At 38.9% G+C, this 19,922-nt stretch overlaps 1 protein-coding gene across 5 annotated transcripts in view; it reads left to right on the top strand.

Annotated features, from left to right (window-relative positions):
• The window catches only part of INPP4A (inositol polyphosphate-4-phosphatase type I A), a 349,368-nt gene extending 335,890 nt beyond the window's left edge, over positions 1-13,478 (top strand). For all 5 annotated transcript variants that reach the window (XM_030201389.1, XM_030201388.1, XM_030201387.1 and 2 more), the window contains one exon: positions 12,272-13,478. In XM_030201389.1, coding sequence (XP_030057249.1) covers positions 12,272-12,404 — 133 coding nt within the window. In that variant the 3' untranslated portion in view covers positions 12,405-13,478. The remainder of the gene's footprint in view (positions 1-12,271) is intronic.
• The last annotated feature ends 6,444 nt before the right edge of the window (positions 13,479-19,922 follow it).

Raw genomic sequence — 19,922 nt, 5'->3', positions numbered from 1 at the left:
ACCTCCCCTCAAAATTACCTACATGTACACACAAACTGATTTAAATTACTTCCCTTCTATGAGGTGCTGTATTTTAAGTTATTCAGCTGTATATTTCATTTTATTTGTTGATTCTGCTGTGAAAAGTACTGACTGAATTGTACAGTCTTCTTATCGGTTGCTATGTGTATTACCAAATAATAAATGTTGCTGTGAGCAATGTAATATTAAGGTATTGTTAAACTAGGCACAAACCAAAGGTCCAGAGTTTTGGTGGACTCTGTCAGCTGTGCTCAGAATTAACAACGCTCTGACTTTTTTCTGGATTCTACAGATTTTTACATTAATGTCCAAAAGCTAGTGAAATGGTTAAAATGTCTGGATGTTATTCAGACTTCAAAACCTCTATCTACAGATCTCAATTCTCCATGACTGCTTCCAGTGTAACTAGCAGCAGACACCATGCACAGGATAGGATCCACCCATTGTGAAGGCTGTGGGGGCAGAGCAGTATAAGGTAGCCCTAAGTAATGCCACACTGGGAAAAGACCAAGGATTCATCGAGGACAGGATGCTGGGCTCGATGGACCCTTGGTCTTTTCCCAGTGTAGCATTACTTATGTACTTAGTCAAAGGAAGGGATGGGGTGAATGAGAAGAAAGTTTTTGTGCTTTAAAGTGAAGTTTCTGCATGTACTGCTAGGAGAAAGAGAATTGAATATCCTCCCCTCCAACAAAAAAAACCCACCCCGATGCATTTCTGTGGGAAAACAGTTCAACAGCTGCAGCGTACAAACCGTGATTAACTGTAGCATAGCAATTAAGGAACCAAGTGCTTCTTTTATGAAGCCGCACTAGCAATTCCCACTTGGCAAATAAGAAGAAGCCCATTCAAGTCCTATGGGCTTCCTCTCTTTTGCCACACAGGAATCGCTGGTGTGGCTTTGTAAGATAGGCCCTAAACCTTCTAAACAACCACCTCCTCTCATCTCCTGTCCCGATCAGAGACAAATATAAATACACCACAAATGTATGTGCATGCACATACATTCCAAGATACACAGACACGCCAGCCCACACGCAAGCAAAACAGATGCACACACACATGGGCTGGAAAGAATTCTTGGAGTCATACTCTACATGCTTTCCCCACTTGTTTAGAGATGAACTGCAATTTACAACAATTATAATAAGGTCAAACTAAACATCTTGAACCACTCTCCCCCATTCCCATTTTTGGCACAGAGGGAACCATTTCCCATTTTGAAACTATTGATATAGGTGAAACAATTAGGGCCCCTTTTACAAAGCAGAGGTACTGTGTCACGTGCCAATCCAACATTTCTGCCAGGCTACCACAGGAGCCTGGCAGTAGTGCCTGCTCCCAACACGCACCATTTCTGGCACTGAAAAAATACTTATTTTTTTAGTGCAGAGGGCTTAGCTGACTGTAATTAGGCAGCCCTGCACTGCTGCCTAATTACCTCTGAGTTAGTGTGGGAGCCCTTACTGCTTCCTAAATAGGTAGTGGTTAGGGCTCCCCTGGAAAATGGGGTACATGGCAACTTACCACAAAGCTATTTCCTTTTTTTTTAAACCCAGCCTTTTACCCACCTCTGTAAAAGGGGCCTCTGCATGCGGCAAATCCACGCACTGATGCTACTGCAGGACCCCTTTTACCACAGCTTGGTAAAAGGGGCCCTTAATCTCTTGGACAGAGGAATTCTATATACTCCATTCTAAAATATAAAATGAAATGGAAAATAAATCGGACACAAGGCAATGATTGAAAATATTTTTCCCCTCAGCCTAGATGTTTGCATGTCACTATGATGAGAGGCAAAACAGAGAGCGGAAGCTTTGATGTTTAAAGTGGTCTTTTGTCCTAAAAAGCTTTTACATTCCAAAGTGGAAAATATATTATAGCAACATGAATGGTCATAATGTATCTAAGGGTTCTCACATTTTGTATCTGAGGGCAAAGCAATTACAGTAGTGGAGTGGAGGAATAGCCTAGTGGTTAGTGCAACAGGTTTGAGTCCCAATGCAGCTCCTTGTGATTTTGGGCAAGTCGCTTAACCCTCCATTGCCCCAAGTACAAAATAAGTACCTCTTTATAATATATGTAAACCACTTTGATTGTAACCACAGAAAGGTGGTATGTCAAGTCCCATCCTCATCCCTAATACATATAGCTCTGTGGTCAGGTTTTGCTTCTGAGTGAGAACTGAGCTTTGTCCTTAATGAAAAGGTAAGAGAGAACACACAAGGCCGTTGAAATGAGTACATCTAACATAATGGTGTTTGCTTGAAAGGGTCAAATGCTGTAATGGTTGTTCATGTTCAGCTTGCTTTGCAGTAGTCCATTTCTTTGCAGTATGAAGAAGCATGTCCTTGGCAGCATGGAGCATGGCATAGCCAGCTAAGAGAGTGAACATGGAAAACCATTCTTGTTTGACTTGTTCTTTTTTTCTTCTTCAGTAGAATACAGTATTTTTTCTTATGTTTCTCTTTTTTTTTTTTTATTCTCTCTCCTTTTTCCTATAACATTTTGCTGATTTAATTTGGGAATTTTTTCCCCCTGTATTTTATGTCCTTGTTATACCTTTTGGCTTTTATTGTGTCTTTCTATTTTCGTTTGCTCCTTGTTTGTTTTCTAATCTGTTTTTAATGTTCGCGTTGCATGTCTCTGTCCTTTTGTGCTTTCTCTTTTGCTCTTCCCAAACCTTTTCCTTTCCACAGCATTGGAACACGGGAGGTAGTCACCCTGAAGAACTTGAGTGGCCTGGTGCCCATCCGAGATTTCAGGCTAGACCCAAGCCTTCTCTACTCTATCCCTTTACTAGCTTGCAGCCCTAATTTACTGATTGTGTGGCTGTTTCTGAGCATCACTTATCTGGTGGCCAGATTGCGTTGCAAATGAAGACAGATTAAAAAGCTATGTGCCAGAACATGAATATTGCAGCCGGGTATTTGCTGGACAAAGGGATAAATAAATAAAATAAATGTCATAGCATGGCCTGCCAGGAGATGTCATTATGCCTTACAATTGTTTCTAATGTACTTAACTTGTAAATACACATCAAATTATTTTACCAAGAGAAACTGTTTAAACTTTTGGATTGTTACACATCCAGTGCTGTTAATATGTTATTCACACAGTGCCCTGTTGTTTTGTTAATGAAGCAGCTTGGAAATTAGTCCTGGCTACTAAATGCGGTTTTCTGCCACTCAGTTCAAAACATGTCTTTTAAATATGCAGTTTGTGTGCTTCACTTCATTTATTCCAGGCATAGATCCTGTCCCAGAATTTGTATCTTTTAGTATGCTCATTAATGTGCTAATTTCTTTTCTTTCTTTTCTTTTTCTCCTGAAAAGGATGGAAATAGCTTTTTATTTTGTGGGTTAACGTGTGCTAATAGATTTACTTCTCCCATTTCTTCCTATAGTGGATTCTGAATTAGTTCTAAAAATTTGCTCATGTGCATTTCCTCAAAGCTAGGAATGAATTTATATATGAACTTGAAAAAACTTGAGATGCAGAATACTACTTGAACTTATACCAATATATTCCGAAGTATTTATTTTTTAAATGTGCAAAAAAAAAAATCTGAACTTGCTTGACATCCGTGGTCCATTTGTTCTTCCTCTAGAAAAGCCTATAGTATGGCTTGGAAACATAAGCTTTCCATTGATGAGGAAAAGTTTATAAAGCAGTATACAGTTTCTTAGTTCTGGGAGATTAATGTTCAGACTGCCAGTAGACTGAAGACCTTGACCTCGGCAGTCTGTTGCTCTCAAATCTAAGTTCAGACACTATATAGTGCCATGATTTCATATCATTTGATTCTTGCAAGTGCAGCATGACTTGAATTCACTGAAATCACAGTATTGCATTCAATGCACGCTTGCCGTTGCTATTAGCTGGTTTATTATCCTTTAATGACACGCACAGTGCTTTTTATATGAATATTGGCACTGGATGCTTCTAAGGTTTGGAGGGTTCAGAACAGCATTAATATGTCCAAAAACATGTTTTCCAGAGAATAAAGATGTCTTCATGAAAATCTAAGTAATACTGTGTACATTTCTAAACTCATTTTTTCTGTTCTAATTTCTTCTGGTGGATGACCCCCAGTTTCTTTGTAATTCCACAAGTAGAAGATGAATCGTCACATATACATACACACACCATACTACAGTTTCTTTAAGATAGATGAATATTTTAAACAGACTGCATTTCTCTTTACATATAGTCTGAATTGTATTGCCTACAGGTCTATACCTGAATTGTGAAGTCCAGACAACCCTGGTGCATTCATAGATCTCTAATTAGGAGACGCTGCAAATTGAGTCATATTATGTGCCAGTTTTGTGAAAATCCAAAGTATTAGCCCAGTAGGTATCATCAATCCCACAGCTGCTTTACTTCTTTTACCTTAAAACAAATGCAAATGCACATTGTTCTTTTCTGAAATATACACCCAAAAGGTAATTCTATAACTGAGTGCAACAATGTAGTGAGCGGCATCTAGGCACCTAAGTGCTAATTCTATAATGACATCTGGGCGCCAAGATCCTATATAAATTGGCATCTAGGCGCATCCACTTTCACCATGTCAACAGCACCTAAATGTGACACGTCAGCGCATAGCTTACAGTATTTTGCATGTCATTTATAGAATAGTGCTAAGTCCTCCCATAGCACTTACGTGCAAGTGCACTCTTACCCACATATAAGTGCTAGCATTTTTGACTATATAGTGACTTCATATCATTTGATTCTTGCAAGTGCAGCATGACTTTAATTCACTGAAAGCTGCAGTATTGCATTCAGAAATGCATGCTTGCCTTTGCTGTTAGCTGGTTTATTATCCTTTAATGACACACACACAATGCTTTCTATATGAATATTGGCACTAGATGCTTCTGAGTGAACGGTTTGGAGGGTTCAGTACAACATTAATATGTGTCAGGGACTTGTGGCAATCAATAAGTAGGAGCAAATATTTCAAAAACTCAAAGAGCTCCTGCTTATTGATTACCATAAGTCCCCGATGCAGAGAACGAAACGTTGGCCACCGTCGGACTGTTGCGGTGGTTAGAAGATTTCTAAGCTAAGTATTGTTACATTTTGAAAGCGATTTGTAGTGAGCATTTTGTTGTTTTTTGCATTAATAAATTACACAAAGAGATTTTTTATGCCCATGATAGACACTGTAACCCCTGATTGCTATGTGAATATGAACTAGCAGGGGTCAACTGAGGCATTTTCCTCTTTGTTATTACATTCAGTTGTGCACTGTTGTACTGCGGTTTTCATTTGGTGAGAGATGGTACTTAAATTTAGATGCCAAATTATAGAATGACGGAGACAATGCATAAAGGGGTTTTTAAGGGAAAAGAACCTTATGATCAACTTTTTTTGGCAAAATATGGGGCCCTTTTACTAAGCTGCAGTAAAAAGTTCCCTGCAGTATCAGTAGCGCAGGGCTTTCCTGCACACTGAGACCACTTTTAGTGCGGATGTAAAATGGCTGCATTTTTCTTTTCTTCATTTAATGGCCACATGCTGATTTCCCAATTAGTGCAGGAGCCTTTACCGACACCTATTTACTAAGCGGTAAAGGCTCCCGCGCTAACCATTCACTAATTAGCACGTATCAATGCAGCTGTGCTAACTGATTAGCACTGGGCATACTTATTCTTTACCCCAAACACACCCCCAGTGCTAAAAAAAAAAAAAATTCTATTTTTTTAGCACCTGAGTACCACGCGCCAAACACAAAAGTGTTGTAGGTCACCTGAGTGCACCCTGCGGTAGTGGATTTTAACCTGCAGTAAGCACGTGTTGGTGCTTACTGCTGCTTAGTAAAAGGGCCCTTATATCTTTAAATACTCTGTTCAATAGGGATAGAAGATCTTTGAGTATCTGGTAAGTATTGTGTATCTATTCTTACATCAGGTTGTAGCAGCTTGATATCTTTGTAATTTCTGATCTCCCACTGGCTTATTTACTGGTAAGAAAGAAAACTGAAAAGAATTTTAAAAAGCATGTTCTTTTAAGTAATGTACCTTGAATGAAAGACTATTAAATGTATGTGCGATAATGATACAGGCCAATCCTCCAGCATGAAAAAATAAACTCTTACTTCAACAGGTTTCCCATTCGCTCCGATCCTGCTTTCCTTTCAGAAGTTCATACACATGGATTTCTAGTCTGACTGGTTAACATTAGTTGTTGTCCTTATGCCTAGAAAGATTATGTGAAGGTCACACAACGGCTTTTGCACTAGGTGATAGAGGAGTCACTAATCTTGCTTCTGCAATAGTTTTTGTGCTGGGTTCTTCACAGGAAAGGACCGTGTTACACTGATTCTAGCATTAATATTTCTGAGACATTTGCTTTTTACACCTTGCCATTTATGTTTTTAGAGCTGATTTGATGATAGATTTATAACTCACTTTTTCTAAATCCAAACTCAAGGTAAGTTACGTTCAGATACACACATTATTTCCCTGCCTAAATCTTAATTTGTACCTGAGGCAGTGGAGGGTGAAGTGATTCGCTCTGGGTCACAAAGAGTGCCAGGTACTTGAACCATGGTTTGTCTAGTTCACAACCTGCTTCTCTAACCACTGAGCTGCTACTCCTCCATCTCCGGACAAGACTATCCTGCTGTACTCTAAAACAACATTTTCTGATAAAATATTGTTCAGGTTACTAAGAAATCTGAACCTTGTCGTAAATCATTTTCCATGTTAAACTAATTGAAATTGTAATGTGCTGTGACTGTATTAACCTACCGTGCAAAGAGCCAATTAGAATTTTCAGTATTCTGTGTATGTTTGGTTTTTTTTTTTTTAAATCAAACCTTTTTTTCTAGACCCCACATGTATGTTGGCATATTGAATAATCATAGGATCTCATTGACAGAGATTTCTTTTGTATGCACCACTCTTGGACCTTGGAGGAAAATACATGTATCCGAAACTGTATATATTTTTTCCAGCATCTATATAGTGTTGTTGTCCATTACAACCAATTACATATATCTCTAACACAGAGCTGCCAAGGGGGAACCATTTTTAAACTTGTGTTCCACTCCAAAATCACTCTTTCCATATTCCTCACCTGCTCACTTCAGCATTTTTTTTTCTGTTAGCACTGACACTGAACAAACATCAGCTCCTTGGCTCACACTTTCAAGATTAACAGAAAAGTGTTGGCCATGAGATTTAAAGTTGCTTTTGGTTGCCTGTAGGCAGAGAAGAAAGTGAGCTCTTGGCTCCCAAGTTTCTCATGTTGAATGGCAGATTCCTGCTCTTATAGGAGTCTTGGCAGGACTCCTAACTTGATGATTTAATGTATTTATACACCACTTTGACATACATTTGAGTACCTTTTTTATTTCCGTTCTATTTCCTGCTAGACCTCTGCCCACCAAAGAGAGTAAATTTAGTGTTATAACATCATATTGACTGTAATTCTACTTCCTTAGCATCCTCACCAGACCAGTCCAGAACTTGTGAGTTTTATCCATCTGCTAGTGGATGGAGACAGAGAAATAAAATAATTCTATGTGGTTTGCCCCTTATTGTCACTGTGGAGCCAAAGATAGTATTTCTCTGTGTTCAGAGGATAGTGATAGTAGATGGTGCAGCTACTAGGCTGATTAGGCCACTGGCTGTGACTGCTTACCGTAGAAAGAAGCATTCTTTTCAACATAAATAATCAAGAGTGGAAAAAAACATATAGGGAATATGTATTGGAATCCAAGTCTCTTCCTCTTTATGTGTCCTTTTTCCCCTGTAATGAGTTTTTTTTTCTAGGGGTTGAAGTGCTTGTATGAAGGAAGAAGAATTTGGTGCAGTATGCATCACAAAGTCTAAGGCATAGAAATCTCAAGCCCAGATGTGCTGATACTGTTATTACAGCATTCATGGTTCTGAACAAGAGAGGAAGCATAGGAAATGATATGTACAGAAGTATCTGCTCAAACACTTTCCCTGCTGTATTGTGCTGTTTGATCTGTGGCACACAGGTAATAACTGGAGAAGGTTTGGATCAGGCAGTGGGTTATCAGCATTGCTCTGAGCAGTACTGAGGCATAGACATAGAGGTGCTGGGCTGGCCTGACTGATGCTGTACTTTGTATATTCTGGGCAGACAGGCTGAGTGACTTTGAATTACGCTAACCGCTTAGATTAGCTCTGAATCCTGAGACTGACACAGAGGTACTAATCAGTTTTCTGTGGTTAGTGGAGAGCTTTCTGCTCTTTATGATTGGCAGTTGGAGGAGTTTGTTTTTCAGTCTGATCATTAATGTTTAATGTTTCCTTTTGCTAGTGGCCTTAATGTTGGTGGAGCGTAGCTCAGCTTCTGCCTCAATACTCCAAAGAGCCCTTTTATTAAAGGACTTGCCGTGCTCCAATCTGGAACTACCACCAGGATACTGCAGGAGCCCGGCTTTAGTTCTCACCCCCAGCAAGCGCCATTTTCAGCGCTACAAAAATATTTTCTATTTGCTTTTTCAGAGCTAATTCCTCTCAGAAACAGAAGATAAGCCAGCCTGAGGTACTCGCCTTTTCAGAGTATCAGCTGTCTAACAGAGTAGAAAAGTTTCTTTTTCCAGAGACTTTAGGTTAGCTATGCCTGAGAGTCCTTGGTATGCCTTGTGGCTTGAATATTCCTCTCTGGAACGGGAACCATCTGATTCCAAGAAGACTTAAGGTTTTCACTTCCCTCCAGAACAAGATGCATCTTTCAGTCCTTTCATTTTTTAATGGATTTCCAACTTTTTTTCAGTCTTGTTTTGCCATGAAGTTGCAATACCAAAGTGGAGTAGAGGCTGACCAAATAATGAACCAACACAGGAGAGAAATCCAAAAAGGAACCTATTTTTTAAAAGGCCACATAGTCACCTATATGCCTTTATAAAACGTGCCCCAATGGTGCATCAGTGCCAACATACACATTTATACCAGGCCTGAACATGTTATGCGTCATTCACCTATTTTATAAGATACATATTCATATCACATCTCTGCCCCTGCTCTGCCTAAACAGCATCTTCAGGAATGCCTACACCCAGCACACGTAATACATGCCACGAGGCAATTTTCAAAAAAGCCTTTTCTGTGGAAACATCTTTGTAAAATTATTCCATATTTGGGATACATAACACATAAAGAGGGATGCACTAAAACCATGTGCGCAGTTGTACCTTTCAACAAAAGGTTGGAGGCCTTGGTGATTCACACTACTACTCAAGTTTCATACCTGTGCTAATTCAACCCCCCTTTTTGTATTTGCCTATATATCTGAAATGGATACATGCAGAATTCAGTGCATTTCATAGAATAACATACAGGAATAATTTTATTCACTTTTTTTTTCATTGTTAAAGTCTGTTTATGTGCAGAAAAGAGTATTTATAAAATTGTGCACAATGTGTAAAAATCACATGCACGGTTTGGATTGGTTTTCCCTGAGATATAATTTGGGTCTAGTGGAGGTGGAGTTATGATGTATGCTGATATGTTACAAAACACAGGTGTATGCACTTACAGGGCATTCTGTAAACTAGGCATTAACATGCATTATCCCCCTCATTCTATAAATTGGTGCTTACATTTAGGCTTTAAGGGCCAGATTCTATATATGGCGCCTGAAACATCCATGCAAAAAAAATGCCTAGGCATATTCTCTAAAGTACGCCTAAATGTTATAGAATAGACTTAAATTTTCATGCAGTATATAGAATACGTGAGTGGCTTGCCACATTACCAAATTTGGCTGCTTCTGTTTAGGCCACATTTTACTTGGTGTAAATCCTGACACCTAAATTATGTATATTCTATAACAATGTACATAGATTTTAGAAATGCCCATGCCCCCTTTTCAGCTGTGGGACTTAGAATATAGGTACACTACGTTATAGAATGCACTTAGCGAGTTGTGCGCATAAATCTCAATGCCAGTTAGTGCTGATAATTGCCTGTTACCATCCAATTAACAGTGCTGATTAGCTAGTTAACCAATTAAGATATGCGCAGTGTTATAGAATACACTTCGGTTTCCTTGTGGAATTTAGGCATCATATATAGAATCTGGAGGTAAGGGCCACTCAAAATGGGCACTGGAAAACATCGGCGCTAAGCACAATTCTGTGAAGGGTATGCACCCTTTATAGAATCTTGCTTAGCGCAGACTCCCCTACTCAAATTTTAGTGCCAGACGAACACCTGCTGAAACCTGGTGTAAATGGTGGCACCCAAGTTGGGTATGGCAACTCAGTATTCTGTAACTATGCACGCAGCTTTTGGAATGCCCTTGACAAGCTCATGCTTCTCCCATGGCCATGCCCCCTTTTGAGATACACACTAGGGGAGTTAGGCACACTGCCTTATAGAATAGGGTGCAGCCAGATGCGTGTGTAGATTCTAATGGGTGCCAATTAACTTCAACAATTAGTTGTTTGCACCCAATTATTAGGTTTTGAACTTGTTAATTTGTGTGTGCATCTCGGAAGCACGCCCAAATTTGAGTGCAGAAATTCGGGCACCATATATAGAATCCAAGCGCAGGCACATGTATAAGTTATAGAATACTACCAAATATGTGCGTGACGGTTATAGTTACAAGCAGGGCTTTTTTTGAGGGGGTACTGAGTACCGGCACCTTTTCCAGTATCTGCTAAAATTGACCCATGGACCACAAGTTTTAATGAAACAGCTCAGGCTCAACACACCAATTCTGCCTTGTCATAGATTCTGTGACTGGTTGCAGGGGGCTGGCTATTGTGGGGTGAGTCCCTCGGTGATTACCCCACCCCTGAAGGGTGGCTTGGCATTTGAATACCAGCACCTTTTTTGCTAGAAAAATTGCACTGGTTACAAGTGTATACTGTAGTTGGATGTTAATTGGCATTCGATAACTAACGCACAACTGGCTTAACACAAATGCAGGAGGATGTACACAGGGGGAAGTGCAAGGGTGGGGTATGGCATGTCCAACAGTAATGTGTTTAACTTTCAGCATATTGTAAGTTACCTGCTAAAGTGTCACATTTAGGCATATACATTTGCACATGCTATGAACATGACATTAAGTGAGCACCTAAATGTAGATGCTGACTAGTATTAGTATTCTATAAAGGTTTTTTAGTGCCCAGATGCCAATTTAGAATTAGAGCTCAGCATGCTGGCATTTAGGCATCAAATTTGTGGTGCCCAGTTATTAAATTGCTCCCTTTGCACATACATTTTTAGAATACTATATCATATACATATTTAGCTTACATAGAATGTATTTGCAAGAGAGTGTACTCAGGGTGGAGTCTGTGTTTGGGAGATGGACTTTGATGAATTTGGAGTGTTTAACTGTAGAACATAGTACAGTTTGTGTGATGGCCTCTGGGGTCTCCCTCAGAACCACTTTACCAAGAGGACTACATCCGCATGGTATAACTAGGCACATGCATGTATTCAGAGGAGGAGATCAAGTAGAGCCACAATTTGTACCTGTATTTTATGAAATACATATATACATGGGTATGTTACACACTAACATTTATGGCTGCCCCTGTTCAGGCATGAATGTCCATGGCTTCAATCTAGCCTCTCAGGCAGGCTTCCACTTAACATGCATACTCTTAGCCGCTTATATTTACACAGGCTCTATTGCTGGTGTAAGTGCTCACACGTAAGTGTTAGGCACATATATACTCTATTATGCTAGTATTTTATATAAAAGAAATTTGACTGCTAGCGGCATGTGCCCTCCGGGTGCCTAATTGTAGGCTACTTGTTGCAGAATTGTCCCCTTCGAGTGCATCAGATATTTACACCTTTGCAGCAGGAGTAAAATTTGTGTGTCGGCATTTGTACACTAGTAGGACTGGATCTAGGACCCTATTTTATAAAGAGACATAGGTGCCTATGTTCCCTTTACAAAACCAGCACCTTTTTGGGCTTCTCACGTAGGTGCTTTGTTATGAAATTGCCCCCAAAATGTAGCCAACCAAACCTTAGAACTGCTTATGCTTGAAATGCATATCTAGCTATCAAATTAGCATGCATCCATCCTGCGTGTTTTTTAGTTGCATTGTTAAATGATGTAATATTTGTAGATGACCAGATCACCATTTTGTGGCCGATTCCTATTTCGTTTTGGTGTCTTATTTTTAATGCCATTAAATATACTGACCATTTCATCTAAGCTTAAGCCTATTTTTTTTTCTTTTTACTGCTGTCATTGTTTTGTGCTTGTTCTTTTTTTTTTTCCTCAGTGAGGGTTGTCGACGAGAAAACACAATGAAGAATGTCGGATGTCGCAAATATGCATTTAGTTGCCTGCAGCTGAAGGCTTTTCCAAAGCATTACAGACCTCCAGAAGGGACATATGGAAAAGTTGAAACATAAAACGTACTGTGTCTTTGTAAAATAGTTATTATGTTAATAAATGTTCACACAGTTAGTGTAATATATGAATGGGTCAAGATTAGATAAACTTTTTTTTTAATGTTTTCTAAGATTATTACACTGAGCATTGTGTCACATTGGAAGTGGGAGAGTATACTTGGCCACATTACATGGAATTGCCAGTAGTAACAAACTGTGCATTAAAGTATGTAAAATGCACCGAACATCATAGAGACATTTAAGTGTACGAAGAATAGCTACGTCATTTATCTTTCCAGGAATGGTCATCGTAGATTGGATGGCGATTGAGCTGCTCTTGATCTGTATCTCTCCATGCTATATCAATTGCACATTAAAATACTGTTTTAAGGCATAAGAAGAAAAGCCCAAATGACAGTAGATACTGAAACAGTTGGAAGAAGAGGCATGATAGTGAATGTGGAATGCGCCATCTAACCAATGTTAAGTGTGCCCTTAAAAAGGTAGGCCAGTATGGAGCAGAAATCCCTGTGCATGTCTGGTATATAAAAGGATTTTCTTGTAGGCACAAAGAACTGGATTCTATAAATGGCACTGTGTGCTGTTCTATAAAGGATCCACGCCCGTTATGTTTAAACGATTTTATTAGCATTTCAGCATATCGAATCTGAACAAAACATTTTGCTTGGTACAGTTCACCAACGAATTATGCTGTATACAATTCACATTTTACTGAACGACGTCCAAAGCTTTTAACATTTTCTCCCTAGCCCACCCTGCCTCTTTATCCCCCACCACTTATTGATGACTCAACAAATTACCCATCAACTGGTTCCATATACCTGGAAGTGCCAACAACCCATCAGCAAAGATTGGGTAATAATCACTTCATCAACTCCTTTCGCTTCCCTATCCATCTGATCCATTCCCATAGCCCTCCACTCTTACAGAATACCAGAACTCCAATAATTATGAGTAATATAGTAAACATAACTTACAGCTTCTCTACTATTCCAGTATAACCCACTATCACTGAACATATTACCAGATCCCTATATCATAGCCACCATCCCTAGCTCTCAACCCGCCCCTTGATCGGCACCCCCCTTCCTCTCCCCCCCACCCCCCCCCCCCCCACATACATCCATCTCTCCTCCCCTCCCCTCCCCATCCACATCCTTTTTAGAATAGTGCTAAGCCTCACTTTAGGTGCCAGCAGTTATGCCTGCTGAAAGCAACTGTAAATGCTGGCAACTAAGGGGGTCTTTTACTGAAGGTTAGCTTGAGTTATCTGCAGCAGGTCCCATTTTATTCCTATGGGTCCTGCTGCAGATAACGCAAGCTAATCTTTAGTAAAAGATCCCCTAAGTTAAGCACCAATCGAGTCTATTCTGTAACAATGAGTGTACATTTTGGGGATGCCACCCCCCCCCCCAAATGCCCCCTTGAAATTACATGCAATAGAATTCCTGCGCACAGCGTTATAAAATACAATGTGCACGTAAATCCCAATGAATGCCAATAATTGGTAGTTAGCAGTCACTTATTGGCTCAATCCATTAAGTTGCGTGCGCAACTTTAGTTGCCATGTATAGAATCTGAGAGAAAATGGGAGAAAAAAAAACTATAAATCTGGTCCACGTGCTTTCATGCCAAAGCACAAACCTATGAATTTATTAGCTCTCATGTACCACATTTAGAAGTGTATTTAATTATTTAAAGCAAAAAATTATTTAAAAGTCGGTGCCTTCTGTGTGTGTTGTTTATCTGGGGGTAAACAAACATTTAATTGGGTAATATTTTTGATACAATTTAGTTTGAAATAATTGCTAAACTTACTGTGCAACATGCATCCCTGCTCTCAGAATACATGCTGGCTTATTGTCTTGTCATGAGTATTATTAACCTTATCACTGACAGGGATGTGGTTGAGGTACCTTAAATAAGATTTAAAAGCAAAGGTGGAGTTTTGTGAAATCACAGTTCTATCTTGGGCCTATCCGATTATTTTCTACAGTGTTTAGAAAGATAAACCTGGGCTTTTAAATGAGAAGGAAGATTTCTACACTCCCATTGTACTAAAGGCTGTGCAATAGGAACAAAAAGCCAGGTTTCTGTGCTTTTAATGTGTTTGGTTTAGTGTCTTTTTGAAAATTACCTTGCACATATAGACCAATGGATGTTTTGCAGTTTAAACTTCACAGCTATACATTAGAGATTGTGACCATTGGATACAATGTATAGCGAAATGAGAAACAGTTTGATTATGTTTACATTTCAGGTGCTGGCACAGTGAGGGTAATTCCACTGTAGGCACTGGTTATGCACCTATTTTAAGCCTATTCTATAAACAAAAGTAGATGCCTACTTTCCTTTACAGACTACTAGATCAAGTGGCAGAGAATGTGTGTGTGTGTATATATATAGGCACAGCTTTACGTGTATGTATGCATGAACACATGTAAAATTATAGCATTCTATAATTAACTCATGCACATGTGCACTCCACCCAAATTCCACTTTTACACATGCCCATTGACAAAGCACAGTGTGTATGTTTGTGCTATTCAGTATTCTGTAAGAGATTATTTACAGACATAAATTACTCGCACATAAGTGACTAGAATACCTCCATTCACAAACATTTTTGCTGGCTGAACTTAGGCAGCCTCTTTTAGAATTCCCCATAGCAAAAGGAAGGTTTAATCCAGCTGGGCATAATTTAAAAAAAAAATTGGCTTGCTTTAATGTTACTAAGCATACTTGAAATTGAGTTAATTGGCTGGTCTGCACGGGCAAGAGTTTTTCTGTGTCCCCAGAGCCCATGTGTTTCCCAGTTACAGATATCAAGACATTTTAGCATATTTTGGGAATGCAGAACTGAGGCTGTGGCAGACAGGTGGAGTAATGTCCCACCAGAGAGCTTTGTGACTGATAGTTAAGACAACTGTGCCAGATATGCCCCACTATTAGCTACATTCATTCGGAGGTGAACTGGGTTATTTCTGGGTTGTGATAACTTCCATTGGACCAGATACAAGAGTTATCTCTTGGGTAATTTTATTTGTGTATATCAAAGAAATGTGAAATGTACAGGCCATCTACCTTGTTCACAAGTATGCAAATAAGTTACACAAAGCTTTTAAAGGGAACATACACACATGCTTTCCATTTGACAGTTACTCCAACAAAATTACATCTGACATGCTTTTGAAAATCCAAAAGTATGCATGTAAATTCAGACTCCCTTAATCCCTCATATAAAGCCCTGGCTGAAATGAATCATTAAAAGTTTTTTTAAACTTCACCATATATGTTCCATTGAACAGGTATAAAGCCAACATGAACTTTCCCCATACACATGTGGATTTTAGCCCCGCCCAAACACCCTCTTGAAATCTCTAGGTACTGTGGATTTCCAAGTGTAAATCTGAAAACAGGTTTCACATATAGATTCAATATGTACATGCAAATGCTAGTATTTCCATGTGGAAATCATGAATAGGGCTTCTAAAATAACCCCCAATACCTCATACCTCTTCCATGTTCTCTCCTCTTTCATTACCACACCAAATCTAGACCTGATTCTAAGCTTAAAATAGTGAGCTTAACAAGAGCAAAATCAAAACAAGCACATACAAAAACAGAAACACTCATTACACAACACAAAAAAGATGGTCAAAGTCTTGAAGACTTTGAGGCTCTGCCCCCTCAAAACAAAGAATCAAAATGCCCTATCATTGATTCTTTACTGAATTCCTTGAGAGACAAGGGTATGGACTAATGTCCCCATTGTAGTGAACCTTACAATAGCACATACAGGGAGAGAGGGTTATTTTTCTGCCCCTTTTTTTTTTTCAGATCTGTAATTTTACAGCCTGCTGCTATCACAATAACAGCCAATAATAAGGCATAGTACAATGAATCATTCTATGATGATTTCATGACCACAGGACATTATTGGGCACAAGACCTTTTTATCACTATCTTCACTGTTGCCACCTCTGATTGCTTGATATTTTTTTTTAGTGACTAATTGATTTGCCTTGTTCGATATAAACGTCTTTACAATGCTTCAGGTTGATTTATTCAACAATTGAGCTTTGGTTTTGCTTTAAGTCTTCTTAAAGGCATGCACTATTATTACCTCAGCCTTTGCTTTCTAGGACTGTAAAATTGTAATTACTGATTTTTAAGATCTGTAGGGTCTGATTTGTATAATGTTTTCCTCAAATAGGAAATATTATAAATGAAGACCTTATTTCCACCATAGGTGGAGAAAACTTCCCAAATGTTTGATTCCCTTTAATTTTAAGAGTAGAGTAATAACAACATAAGAATAGACACACTGGATCAGACCAATAGTCCATTTAGCTCAGTATCCTGTAGCCAGTCCAGGTCACAAGTACCTGGCAAGAACCCAGTTAGTAGCAACATTCCTTGCTACCAGTCCTGGGGCAAGCAGTGTTTTCTCCCATGTCCATCTCAATAACAGACTATGGACTTTTCCTCCAGGATATTGTCCAAACCTTTTTTTTTTTAAATCCAGATGTGCTAACCGCTGTTACCACAGTCTCCAGCAATGAGTCAAATTGTGTTCTGTGACATGTTGACACATTTATAAGAAAAGCCTCAATCAGTCAATAAGTTAGACTGATTGGGTTTTCTCAGTGAATAAGGTTAAAGCACTTGGCTGACATTTAGCACGAAGGAGATAATTCTATAAACCGTTTTTCATCTCTAAAATGCCTCACTCCCTAAAAGTATTCAAGTAGGTATGTATTTATAGAGTGGGCATGCTCAGGAGTGGAGCTAGGACGGAGTTATGATTTACATGCTGACATTTAGGACTGCTGTCAAGTAGCATAAATGTCAGTGCCAGTAATGTAGGAGCTATTTCTTCAGGATTTGTGCTATAAGCCTTAATAAAATAAGTTAAAAATAAGCGCCTTTCACCCTGTTAACCTATGAACCTGTCATAAACTCAATGGTTCTCAACCCAGTTCTCATGACACACCTAGTTAGTCAGGTTTTCAGTAGTCTTCTTAGTTCCTTTTGTGCTTCACTGCACACGGAGAAACCTTGTTTCTCCATGTGCACCACCCAGGTAGTGCCTCCATTTCATAGATCCCTCAAGTGTGCTTTTTCAGGTCTGTTTTGGTCCTCCTTGATCCACCAGCATGATCTCCATTTTAGTGCCACTTTAGGATGAAAATCTTGCATATGTAAAATGTGTCCTGTCAACTGGACTCTGGTAACAAAGATCCTGTAATCTTCTGAAGTTACTCTTCAGTATCTTATTGTTTGTGATGTAATCTTGGGAAGTCACACCTAAGATTGTTCTTGGGCATTGCTGGTGAAATGCTTCCAGTTTCTTTCCTTTCTTGGTTGATACCTTCCAGGTTTCACTGGCATACAGTGCAGTTGGCAAGACGATAAAGTGGTAAAGGTGTAATTCTATTTTGATACAGATTGAATTGCACTAAATATGGTCAGCAAAATCAACTTCTGCTACTACCTTTCCAATTCTACAATTCATGTCTGCCTTGATGTTGCCATTGACAGTATACTGTCAAGATAAAATCATTCTACATCCTCAACTGATTTCTGCCCAATAATTTTTTGTCTGTGGCAACTAGTTCCAAATTGCATTATCTTAATTTTATTATCAATTCTACTTTTCTAGCAGTGTCTTCTAATCTAGTTGTTAAGGTTTGTAATCTCTCTTTTGACTCCCCCCAATAAGGCTGTATCATCAGCAAAAAAAGTTGATCCAGTCCCTTCCATTGGATACCAATGTTTGATGCGTTTGTTATTTTGTGTATGACATAGATGAGGTGTATTTTCAAAACACTTAGACTTACAAAGTTATATATTAACCTATGGAATATTGCAAGTCTAAGTGCTTTGAAAATGAGCTCCATAGTCTATCACCAGGAAGCAGGAAGGGTGAGACAACACAGCTTTACTGTCTCCCCCCCCCTCCCCCATTATGACATCAAAGAAGTTTTCAGCATACCCACGCTGAATATGCATGAGAGAAATTTGCATACAATGGAGGTAATGATTGTGAAATTCAAATGTTGGCACATTTGATGACATAGCATGCCTTTGCAAAAATTGGAGAACTGACGCTCCTAGTGGAGCTTTTTTGAAACGTGGAGCCATTTTGCTGTATAGAAAGTTTAAAAGACTGAAGATTGAAGTTTAAATTGTGAAGAACTTTTATCTACTTCAAGATAATTACTATTTAAAACCTGTCAGGTCTCTGCAAGTAGGACTGATGTTGATGCAAACTAATATGTTTTATATTTTAAAATTAAAAATTTGGAATATAAATACAAGATTAATGTTGAATATAGATTACTGGTTTTATTAGTAAGTAGTTGTAATTTTTAGAACCATTTGTCTGTGATTAGAATGCATATTTATTATGGATTTACTGAAAACGTGGACTGACTGAGGCCAGTAATGTTTAATGACTTATCCTTACTTTCTTTCCCAAAAGAAGTATGCCTAGAGAAGTTCTTCGTGGAGATTAATTTTAATGGGAACTTACTCTTAGCATTAATTTCTTAACAATATTATTATTCATCTCTGCACTTTAGATCAGTGTTTCTCAAGTCAGTCCTGGAGTATCCACAATGAATATGCATGAAAGATTTGCATACAATGGAGGCATTGTATGCAGATCTCTTCATGCATATTCATTGTTGATATTCTGAAAACCTGATTGGCAAGGGGGTAGTCCAGATCCTTCTTGGGAAACACTGCTTTAGATGATGCTTTTGTTCAATGTTTTGAGCAAACCTTTTGCTCAGGGAAGCAATATGTATGTTTTTTATTTATGTAATCTTTTATCCAGGCCCTTTAAAGGTTTTATAATAGTGGCCCTTTCTTTAGGAAATTGGTTTCCAGGACATGTAGTGATGTGTTTCCATGTTCTCTGTTATGTACATATTTCAGCCAGGCCCAGCCTTAGCACTTGTGAGGTCCTTCTCCACTCCACAGTACAGTGTCTGTCCCTCTCTCTGAAGAACTCCTCCCTGTTCTGGCATCTTTCCCCTCTGCCCCCCCCCCCTCCCTCCCCACCTCAAGTTCTACCATAAATTGTGCCTCACTTCGAGTATGAACTTTTCACTGGCAGAAAAGGAAGTTATTTCAGAGCAGGTGTGACCTGGCAGCACAGGTGAATTGCTGGCATGCTGTAGACTGAGGGAGAGACACCATTTAAGGTGCAACGTACAGATCTCCCCAGAGAAGCTTTTTTTTCTGGTTTTAGTATCTGTGATGCATACAGCTAGAATATTATATAAATGTTATTTATAATTCACACTTACAAAGTAGCTTGTTTGAAGAGCAGACTGAAAAGAGAAAGATCTTTGATGGCTTGCCAAAAATAAGACTGCAATGGTAAACCCATATAGGAAACTTCCTTATTAGGAAACTAATCATGCCTTTTGCAAACAGCAGGCCATCGTATGATGGTCTGGTTTATGTTATTATTTGTTGTCTCATTTAATTATTAAGCATAGAATG

Source organism: Microcaecilia unicolor, chromosome 4 (genome assembly GCF_901765095.1).
Source record: "Microcaecilia unicolor chromosome 4, aMicUni1.1, whole genome shotgun sequence".
Lineage (NCBI taxonomy): Eukaryota > Metazoa > Chordata > Amphibia > Gymnophiona > Siphonopidae > Microcaecilia > Microcaecilia unicolor.
The sequence above is the reverse complement of the archived record's forward strand: the minus strand, read 5'-3'. Positions and strand labels throughout refer to the sequence as shown.